At 32.3% G+C, this 11,926-nt stretch overlaps 1 protein-coding gene across 1 annotated transcript; it reads right to left on the bottom strand.

The window, feature by feature from the left end:
* Nucleotides 1–765: 765 nt before the first annotated feature.
* LOC108378109 (autophagy-related protein 16-1-like) lies at nucleotides 766–7,034 on the bottom strand. Its single transcript, XM_017634407.1, is given in 5 exon segments — nucleotides 766–1,087; nucleotides 1,090–1,170; nucleotides 1,223–1,241; nucleotides 1,243–1,609; nucleotides 6,813–7,034. Coding segments are annotated over 5 exon segments (828 nt in total). The 5' UTR covers nucleotides 6,944–7,034; the 3' UTR covers nucleotides 766–857.
* Between the last annotated feature and the right edge of the window lie 4,892 nt (nucleotides 7,035–11,926).

Below are 11,926 nucleotides of genomic sequence, written 5' to 3'. Positions count from 1 at the left end.
AATCATTTTCATATGACCATTCCCAATTTAATTTTTTGTTTTTTTTAACCGACTTCCAAAAAAGGAGGAGGTTATTTTATGTATGTTACCGCATAGCATTGGACCACGTTAACCGGTTCAATAGTTGTTTCTATTATTACAGAAACTGATTGCTGATTTTAGCAAGTCATTCGATTTTAATAAGCACCACACATTTACTTGTGTGAGGTAGAAAAAGATTATTACATTTTTATACACAAAAAATTTAAATTTCCAGGTATGTAGAAGAATCTTTCGACGGAATTTAGCGCAATGCCATATTTTGACAAAATTTTATCAAAAATGTTGATGTAGTACCAATGTTTCAGATCCAAAATGTACCAAAAAAGTATAATTTAACCTCCAATTTCATCACTGATATATATTCTTCAGGACCTTTTAGGAATTCCTCCAAGTTTCGTATGTAGTAATTTTCATTAAAAAATTTTCATGCAGCATAGTTAATGGTGTTCATGAACATAATTTACACCGCTATTAGGAAAGAATGTCGATATAAACGTCAAAGCAGGCAAGATCTTTGAACAAATTCTATTTCTAAGGGTATTATTTAAAAGCAAAGATACAAAAATATTTTTAGTACAAAAGTTTTATTTACATTGGGCAGTTTTGTTTATGGTATATTTTTTGCATATAAAGCGTTTATTTTTCAGTTTACCTTAAATAAAAAAGAAGTGTACACTTCTCTTTTTCAAGAAAAAATTTATAACTATGGTAAATTGCCCAACATTTTTTGAGTACGTAACCAAAATTAATTTTACTTCAATCAAAAATAGATATTATTCGCTATATTTCTTAATTTGTCTACATGCGATGCTTATTTAAACGCTACCAAAATGCTGACTATCAGCGTTCAACATCAGACTATCCAGTGCACAGTTGCCACATACGGCGCACGTCTTATTTGTATTATTATCGCCAATATTATTTTTGTTTTGTTTGGCACTTTTATTGTCATTGACATTTTGTGCATTTTCTCCATTTTGACTTACCCTTAATCGACTATCCGCCACCGTCCACACACGAGCGCCATAATCATTTGAAGTGCCAGTATATAAGTGCCAGTCGAATCAAAGTCCACGGAATTGATGCCGGCACTACTGCCGCCCAAAACGGCGCGTGGTTCCTGCGCAACTGTAAGAGCAGAAAAATTAAATATTTGTATGACTTCAACTGCTGCGCCTACCTTTCGCCACATCCCACAGTCTTGACCTTACGATCGCCACCACCGGTCGCCACTAGCCGCTCCACTGGGCTCCAACGCACCGCATGCGATTCGTTGTCGTGCGCTTCGAATTTCATAAATATTGTTGTTGGTATTGAGGAAGACACTAAGCACGGATTGAGATTTGGTTCATGTAGAGGTCCCAACATTTCAGCGAGATTGTAGTAGTCACCTACCCCGCCAACGGCACCGTTATTACCGCCAGTCAACGAGATACAGTCGCCTTCGTCGCCCAGTTGTGATGGACTACCCGAATTGCGATGTTGTGAGTTGGGTTCACGGACGGCGTCTTCTAGATCGCGTTTCAATTTGTCCGAACGTTTTCTGAAAATTGACGGCAGTCTTTTTCTAGATATTTAAAAGTGGGAGTGCACAATTTGTGATATGATATCGAAAACAAAAAGAAAAGAAGAAGAAAAGGAAAATAGTTGTTTTTTCGGTACGTTTGCAAAATATTTAAAAAAAAAGAGATTTTGGTTTTCTTTTTGAATTTTCTTTTGGTGGTCTTTTGATGCATTTGATGGCTATCATCAGCGTTACTTGTGTTGTTGTTTTTTACAAAAGTGAGTTTGTTTGTTTTGACATTTTCTTATTCTCTGATTATTCTGCAGTTAAGAGTGTATTTTGGTAGTACTTTGCTAAGCCATTAAGCGTTGGGCACACGTGTGACAGGAAGGTGAGTGAGTGAGCCAATCAAATGATGAGTATCGAGGGCTGAGATGTCGATAGTATAGGCGAATTTGATTAAGCTGATGCAAATAATTTTTACTTTTGTGAATGTGTGCTGTTATTTTTTCCATTATTAATATGTTGTTTAATTTTAACTTTTTTGCTTTTGTTCAAATGATTTCGTCTTGCATTCGATGGGCTGCTTGCAAAGTTCCAATTTTATTCACAACAATACATTTTTCAGAACAATCTTAATGCTATTTAAATGAAAATATTATAGTCGTATAAATAAATAAAATAAACAAGACACCAATACATGCATGTGTGATTATGAAGCTATTATTGAGTAGAAAGCTTTACATTTGATATATTTTTACAACATGCAATAACACTTGGCTTCCATCATGCATACGAACACACATACTATGTACATATTTATGTACATTCAACCAAGCATACATACTTACTTTCGTTTGAAAAATGATGTAATTAAAATATTCTGGCTATTATTGGCCGATTTCACAATAAAACACTTGAAGTTCCTTTTGCAAAAGTTTCCTTTTAGTTAAAGTGTTATTTAAATGTACTTTAAACAAGAAGTGTTGTCATAATACAATGGCAATTGAATAATAACAAAAGATCTATTTAAATGGAAATAAAGTTGGCAATGCTGATCTATGCAAAATTGCATTACCTCTTTGTCATAAATATGTAATTATAGCTACGAAAATGACGTACTTATTTGTTTTTCTACAAAAGGGACCTTTGTCATTTAAATTTTCATTTTGGGTATTTAACTAAAGGGCACATTTATCTATAAAGTGGCTTTATGAAATCGATCAGCAAAATAAAGAACCCTTTAAATTTTAAAATATTCTTTAGCTTTATCATGAAATTGGCCCTAAATAATGTAAATTCTAAGTTGACTACCACATGCTTCAATGGATGGGACGAAGCCTCAAAGTAGAAGTCAATCTTTATTGGGAAATGGGAAAAGCATGCGGAAAGTTTATTCTTTCATAGTAAATTAAAATAACAGATTGGCAGTGGGACAAATATTAAAAAAAATTCTTAATCTCAAAAGCAGATATTCAATTTTTTAATATCGAAAAAAATTTTTACTTAGAAAAAAAGATGTGACAATTTGAAAAAAATCAATTTAAAAAAAAAATCTTGTTTATTATCAGTAGTTAATTATTAATAAACTACTGAGGTTTAGTTCACTAGATCGATTCAGTAGATCAATATCTTTAATTTAAAAAAAGCGTTAAAATGCTTGATTTTTTCGTGGCAGTTATAAGCGATTTCATCAAAAGTAGCTATTAAGAGAGGGAAAAATAAGCTTTCGTATTAAAAAAGAAAAAATCATTATTCGAAAAATTCGAATATCTGAGCAAAAAGAAAAATACATGTCTCCTTAAATTGTTCAAGGAACAATCCATAATACATCAATCCCTGTGAGCTTTACCGCAAACTTTGAGATGGAACGACCCCTATGATTGTATGGGGGGAAAAATGTTGGATTTCTCTGAAAATCTGAAATCAAATAACTTTTTCGAATTTGAAGCGTTTGAAAACGATTGATACCGAATGCAAAGAAACGACCTAACCATGATTCAATCGCTGACACAGCAGTCCTTGCTGGGTGAATATTTAGTCTTACCAGCGCATAGAACCGGAAGCCTTCTACCTTTGTTAGCTCTTCTTCGTATACATACAATATACGTGTGTTGGTACTATGTACTAATGTTGGGCAATATCGATACCAAAAGTACTCAGAACTCTATTCTCAAAAGGATCGACCGCACTCGATTTTTAAAAGTATCGGTACTGAATACTTCAAAGAACTCAGTATCACGGTTGCCATTTCCATTTAATTTGTCGGACCAAAAAATTTACCTAATGGTAAAAAATTTACCAATTTTTATTACATCGGGAGATTGAGTCGAGTTTATTCCTCTTTATCAAGAAAATATACCAATTCCGTTTTTATAACGATTTTTTTATATTGCATACAATGTGCATTACAATTGTATAATATTAACATTATTTTCTTTTAAATTTTAAATTATAATTGTTTCTTAATTTCGTTTTTATTAATGCTAAATCAAAAAATATGTGCTCAGCTGCTGCGGAACTTTGAGGCAGACTAAAAATGTTATGACGTAAATCACACAATTCTCCAAAAGCCGCTTCACCCAATCCATTTTTAATAAACTTACTTCATCCCAAAAGCGTTCAATATTGGTACAGTTTTTGAAGTTACCTTCACTCAGCCTCAATTTGCGAAATTGATATTCAATTATGTCTGCATCATTTACCAATGCAGGAAATTGGTCGAGTAGCGGCAAAATTGATACATCAGTATCATAAAGAACTTTATTCGATTGCAATCGAATATTATTTTCATGTGCTAAACGATATGATTAAAGTTTTGCTACCTTTCCATATTTTTGCCAGCCATTTTACAAGTGCGCTCGGGTATAAAAACTGAAAACGTGAAATTTATTGCATGAAGTGAAACGGTCATAATAACCTAACCAAAGGCTTGCGAAATGGACCATTTTAAAAAGAATTGGACCAATGGACCAAACGAAAAGAAATGGACCAAATTTGGTCCGTGCTCAGTACTCAAAAAGAACTCGAGAGTACTCAGTACTGACAAGAGAACTCTAAAGTACTCAGTACTCAAAAATGCTGTTTTCAGGATCGATTCAATGAACTCAGTATAAGTGTCGAATAGATACTTAAGAGTACTGAGTTTTATTTACATGTACCGGTATTCAGAAATAATTGTACTCAATTTGAAGTTTTGATAGTTTTCAAGTACAACACTAATTTGAATCAAGTGCTGCCAGATTGTGAGATTTCTACAATAAGCATTGAAATGTTACCAACAAGTACATATTTAAAAAAACTCAGTACTCTCAAAAATACCCGATGCTTAAAAGTATCGATACCAAAGAAGTGGATCCTCAAAAGTGCTCGATACTTCCAAACAGTACCTACCTATGTGTGTATATGTTGTATGTATTTCATAGACTAGAGCAGTGGTCTCTGAGCACATGTGTGTTTCACACGTATACGAAGAGCGGCAGCTGAGCAGTTCATTTAACGCACACAGCCTCAGTTTTGAATCGTTTCAATGTGTTAGAATGCCGACCCTGGACTAGAGCATACTGGAGTGTATTGTTCACAGGGCAAACAAAGTTCCGATAGATGGCACTGGAGTCGAGATATCTCTAAAAACCATATTTGGAGTCCGATTTTGTTGAAATGCAAATCAGGTATTATCCACTAAAAAAAAAAAAAAAAATATTTAATTTGAAAATTGACCCGAAAAGTGGCGGCGTACTCGGGACATCTGTAAAAAGCGTATTTATGGCACGATTTTATTCAAATTCAAAACATGACTACGCAAATAAAAAATTATTTTGCCTAAAATGGGTCCGATAGGTGGCGCAGCAGTGTTCAAACGAAAGGTGCTACCGAAGCCAAGATACTACTAGATTTTGCAATTCACATTTATTCAAATGTATTGATTTTTTTTTTGCCGTCACCAAATGATAGATAATCGCATGGGTAATTTCTTCGATAATTTACTGACAATGTGTGTTACCAAATGCGCTTAATTTAAAAAACACGAGCAGTGACAAATATTTGCTGATGCTGTGAATAAATAAAACCCAAGTTATTATCATTTATTCTGCTGAATACTTAAATTTACTAGAAATTCCAAACACTCGAATATATTTCTACACGATGTTGGAATTGAGGTAAAATCACCCCGTTAAGTAATTAAGAACTTAGATTTATTTTTTGTTATTCATATCGACTCCTTAGCGCAAAATTATCGTATGCGCCAGAAACCCAATTTTACAGGAGATCGTTTTTTCTACTTTTCAAATCTTTTTGGATTTTTTTTTAATTTTATATTTTTACTACGTTCATCTACAATATTTTACCAGGTGATGCGTTGTGGGGTGTAGAACAAATTTGCATCAAAAAGTCAATTTCGAAAAAATGCTATATGCGATAATTTCGTGCAAAGGGATCGATATTCTTAATATTGTTATTATTTATTGTCGGAATAATATCAAATATTAAAACTTTCATAAAAAAGCACACTAGCTACTTTTACTTTTTTTATATTTTAGTTTGTTGTTTAGCAATAAATAAGGATATACACATATACATATAAATCAGTCTTACGCATTACCCACAAAGCAAATCTACTCAAAAAATAAATAAATATGTCCATATAGTATATATTTGGATTATACTGCCACATACACAAAGTCTATGAGCGAATAAAAAAAATGCATTCCACATAAGATCACATTCCACATGATGTAGTTTTTTATTTTTGTTTTTCTTGTCTCCAATAAAGATGTAGCCAATGGCGCGCACACAACGAAATAAAATTTTTTTGTTTTAATATTTATATGTTTAATTAAGTGAGCAAAAATGCTTGATGTTAATTTTCGGATACACCAATTTGTTGCAATTTTATGTTTTATTTATTTGTTTCTTTTTTCCACCAACCCCAAGTGATGAGATAGTGGATTAAAAAATGGTGTGTCCATCAACCAAATGATAAGAGCCAAAAAGTACTTATCCGTTTATAAAATTATTCAGTTGATTATTCTTTGAATAGTTTTGCGTAAAAAAAAATTTAAAAAATATATATTAAGGGAATAAAGTATTATTATGAGTTAGGGAAATTTTTTATATTTAAGGAAATATTTCAAAATCAAAAATTGCAATTAATAAGCTAATTTCACACGCAAAAATCAATTTTTTGTATTTTCCAATTTCAAATAACAACAACAGCAACAAAACAAGAACAATTAACAACGGGCCACACATCATACTAACTCACCTTAGGAAATTCTCGTTCTCTTCGTTTAACTTGTCGGCATCCTTCGATTTGTACCGCATCAAACGATCCAGTAGGCAGCGATTTTCGTCCTGTATGGAAATAGAAAGGCGTTTAGTAATCGCTTTACGCATCTTATTTGCACTGTTGTGAAATTCTCTAAAACTTGCTCTACGTCGAAAGTTCTATATAATTTTTATTTGTATATGTTTTGTTTTTTTTTCAGCGGTACACTAGTTTTGTATTCAAGTTTATTAATATTTTTCAAAGCACAGATTTTTTTTTTTAAATTTTGTATCGCAAGGTAATGAAAATATTTAATATGAACAAATCGTCTTAAAATTTCCGTGAAAACTGTAAACGCGCGTCGTAGGCGATTAAAGTAACAAGAAGGAACGAAATGCAGCGGAGATTTTGTTTGTCAGCCAATGTCGACCGAACAGCAAACTGGAAACGACGAGAGGCACGACCAGATAACACACTGACATATTTTACAGCGTGCTTGGGAAAATCTAGCGGAAAATGCTGAGTATGTAACAGTTTGTTGGCATGACGTGAAGACTACTTAGTGACTTGGTCAGTTAGTGGGTTGCTGGTCTGTTTGTTTATTTTGCCGACGAGTGTCATTTGTCAGCTGCCATGAGGGTGTATAAAATAATCAAATAGCCTGCGCACAATACATAAGTACGTACACACAGTGACAAACAAAAGTATTGGCACAGAGCATTTTTCGCAGTGCATGCAAAGTTTTTTATTCCAATTTCTTTTCGCTAATTATCTATAAAAAAAATAGTTCATACTACAACGAAATACATACATGAAAATAAAATCTCTATACTTTGCGCAAATCTTGGGGAAATTCAATAAATTTGCATACTAATTTGTTAGTTTCTAATCAGATTTTTTAGAAAAATTCGTAATATACATTTTTATAGCCCAGTGAATTTTTCAAATAAATCTGATTAGAAAGTTGCAAATTAGTATACAAACTTAATGAATTTTCCTCAAATTTGCACAAAGCTTAGAGATTTTGTTTTTATTTTATTTATTTTTTGTTGTAGTTTATTTACAGTGACTAGATTGGTGTGGCCGAAATTGGACTCAAGTGACCAATACAATTTTACTTTTAGAATAAAAAGACATAACACTGTTAATACAGTTTTATTCAAAAAAAAAAAATAAAGAGAAAAAACTTGAAAAATTTCGCAAAAACTTATACACACCACACTAGACTGTGTCAAATAAAACGATTGTTTTTCGGTCCTATATAAGAATTTCGTTGTCGGGTACAAAAAAAATAATCATGGAAAAATTTCAGCCCTCTATCTTAAGTTTTCACTTAGCGGTCGCAAAAATAAGAACTCTCAATGAAAAAATTTTTTTCCGCTACTTAGTTTGTTTATAAACAATTAAATATAATAAGTAAAAAAAGAGATTAATAAAATTAAACTTTCTATTATTTTTCATTTAAAAGTTTTATTGAGTTAAGCAGTTTTTAAAACTCATCAATATACTATTGATTGATCCCAGTAAGAATAGGTTGACCAATATGTGGTGGAAATTTTTAGCGAAAAAAAGCATTTTCCGTTTTATGCTTTTTGCGTTTACGTTTAACAGCTTTTGAAAAACATGAAATCTGGATACGGAGCGTAACTACTGTTTATATACATATACAAATTCGCGAAAAATTTTCTTCCATACAAAGTAAGTTTAAAATTTTTTTGTATGGAGAAAATGAGAAAGACCTTCTACAAAAATAAATGTAGCAGAAACCAACGTCCTAGATACTCAAGAATCGAAAGCTAAAGAATGCTAAAATATCTCTTCTCTATTTATATGTTCGCCACTGTAGCTACAGCTTATGTTTTATATATCCATGATTTTTTTTTAGATAGTTAGTATTGTTTTGTATAATTTCACTAAATTCAAGCTAGAATCGCTTCATTAAAACAAAAAAAAAATATAAAACTAATTATAAAAAAAAAATTTATAAAATTTAGACAAGAATGATAGATTGCACTATAGCGAGAGTACCAGTAAGAAAACATAATCAAAGATAATAGAAAATACGATAGCTGGCTATGCTTGTATTCTACGACCTTAACGGCGTAACGAAAGTACTGCCACGTTTGTACAAATAATTTTTTTTTTGGCCAGAGTACAGGGAAATTCTTAAATTAATAAGGAAAACACTGAAAATCGGGATTTAATCGATGAAACTATGAAAAATCGGTACTGTCCCGCTAAAATCGACAAGTAGTACACTGGAAGTATATGTTATGTTTTTTAACTGCATACATTGCAAAAAATTCTCTGTGCCAATACTTATGTTCGTCACTGTAGACAGATACATATCAAAGTTTTAACTTTCTATTTCTGTATGCGGGGTGCTGCGTGTGTGTAAATTATTTCACGCTACGCAGCAAAGGCTGGCAAGTCAATTTAATTAATAAATACCGTTATCGACTTGGTCAGTGGCAGTAAAAATAGGTGTGTTTAGCCACAGGGAAGACAATCGGCCAATGAGATTTTTTATCTGCAAAAGGGCAAAAATCAAACAAAGCGTAAATGGAGAAATGCATGAAGCCAGCTTGTGTACATAGGCACTTTATTTACCTGATTTCAAAAGTTAGAATTATTTTGCAAATAAAAAATCCAGTTATTCAAAGAAACTAGAATTTTGATTTTTTTTTTTAGATTTTGTAATTATTACTTCACAGGCAGACACCCAGCATCCATACATAGAAGATAATTTGAAAATTCAGTGCATTTAAATTTTCTGAGGCGTTGTTTACATTTACTTGAGGATTGGCAAAATCGGCAAAACCCAAGTAGTGATACCACTGACGGCGTCTCCTTTGTTATATACACCGTGAACGATCGTGGCACGTTCTAACAGTTATGAGTTGATAGCTTTCTTAAAAAATTTTTTATGGAAAGTTTCAATTGCAACAGTAATTGCTAGTTTGGTGTTACTTCTTAAATATGGAAAATTATGATTTTATATGAAGTTTTACATAAAAAATCTTAAAACCTCAACAACTGTATTAAAAAACGAGAAAACTGAAGTTTTGGAAATGACGAATTTCGTATGTATAAATAAAAAAAAAAAACTTTAAAAAACTGTTTGGGCCTAGATCAAATAGTTTGGGCTGAATATATAGCATATCACAGCGATCCAGTACGGCATTTCAAGGTCATTGTACACCCTGTATTGTATTAAAAATATCAAAAGGAAAAAACTAAGGGGGTGCCCCGTTTTCTAGAATGAAAATTTTTTCCCCATACAAAAATTGGACCACTCTAGTATTCACTGTGTGGATACCCTGCATTATGGAGAAGACGACAAAAAAAAATTGGTAAGAAAATTGTTCACCAATCTAAACGCAATGGCAAATGTGAACTTACGGCAGCTGCCCAGATTTGTTGGCTCCACAAACTTGGTTCAAAGTGGGGTGGTAGTTTTGAGATCTCTGTGGTAGCACAAAATGCGCAATTTGTAGGCTTAAGTAGTATGTGTGCTGATAGGAATATCACTAACGCCTTGAAGAATGCTGTCCTTGTACAAACATACATGTCTGTGTCGATGAACGATAATCGCCTCTTTTCCGGCCTTAAAAAATTCATGGGCAATTAAGAAAAAAAATATAGAAAAATAATTGGTAAGCTGAATCCAAAGCAAGTCTGAGTCAAATTAAACTCGATATTTAAAACATCGTTGAAACTGACATCGATGTATCGTCAATTTTGTAATTTTAGAAAATTGGAAACATCGATGGCAAACATCGCGTACTTTAGCTATAGCGGCAGCCTGTTTTTAGATGCCTTCGTCAAATTGAAGCTTTTTTCGCTACAAATTCTCTTAAAATTTTGCGCCGTACTATATACAAATGACGAATTTAGATTAAGGTTCATTCCAAAATCAACTGAATTTAATTTATTTTCTTATATGTATATACGTACAATTCATACAGCTGCGTTCACGAACACCTTACCACTTAATATTTTGTGGATTTTACAATTTCTAGAGTATATACGGCAACCAACGTTTTGAAATTCGCCAAGTATATTTTATAGATATTATAGATATTATTAGAGTTCATTTAGAATAATTAGTTAGTTTCTATATCAAAAAAAAAATAAAAATAAAAATAAATAAAATTTTTTTAAAATATGATGGATTGATTTTTGCTTTGATATTTTCCTAAAGCTAATAACTAGTCACATTGGTAAGAAGTTGATGCATCTTCAACCGAAGTAATAACTTTTATTCGTTTAGGAAATAGCGAAAAATGATTTTACAAAAGTGCGTTTTTAATTCAATATCTAATCATCTTTTCAGAAAGCCATCTTAATTATCGGTTTATATTGACATATATCGGGCTTGTTTGAGATGCAATCACAACCGCAGTGTTGTGCGAATTATTAAAGTAACACGTTCGGTGTGAACTACTAGCAAGATTTATCAGTTGGGAAGTTGCAACAGTATTACAAATTTTCATCAGTGCTGCAGTATTGCCGCTTTTATTACGCGCCTTGAACAGCCTCATCCTGTTTCATTCAGTGCCATGCGTGTTTAATGGAACTTGAGTTAGGGGAATTTTTCAGCCGATCTATTCGTTTAAATCCAAGGTCCAGAAACATTTTTTGCACTTGTGAGCAATGTAGAAATCATTATCCATCTTTTCATTTACAAACACGAACTTAAGAATATATCAAGAAATATTTTCAGAACCTAGCTTACCTATTACATACATACATGCAATGTCTTAAACGGAATATTTTTTGATTTTTCTATATTATGCCTGATTGATTGAGCCCATCGCAATAGCACAATATTCTTGTGACCTCACAACACAATCATGGTGGTGTCAAAGTCGCCGTATATGGGAAGAAAAACACCCACAGAGCATTTGGTTTTGAGTAGCTGTAGCGTTTCTTACTCTTTTTGTTAATTTTGTTTGAAAATATGGCTTATATTTTAGCAAACCCCATTTAAATCCAAGAAGAAAATTATTGCTCCAAGCTTCAGCAAAATCGCGAACTTTTTAATACGAATTTCTAAAACGAATTTAATATAATAGTGTGCCAATTTCAATGTTCAAATGTCGCGTTGA

This window comes from Rhagoletis zephyria, unplaced genomic scaffold (assembly GCF_001687245.7).
Source record: "Rhagoletis zephyria isolate East Lansing unplaced genomic scaffold, Rhagoletis_zephyria_1.1 Rzeph_scaffold_13365, whole genome shotgun sequence".
In the NCBI taxonomy this organism is placed as follows: domain Eukaryota; kingdom Metazoa; phylum Arthropoda; class Insecta; order Diptera; family Tephritidae; genus Rhagoletis; species Rhagoletis zephyria.
This window is presented reverse-complemented; position numbering and strand designations above follow the sequence as displayed.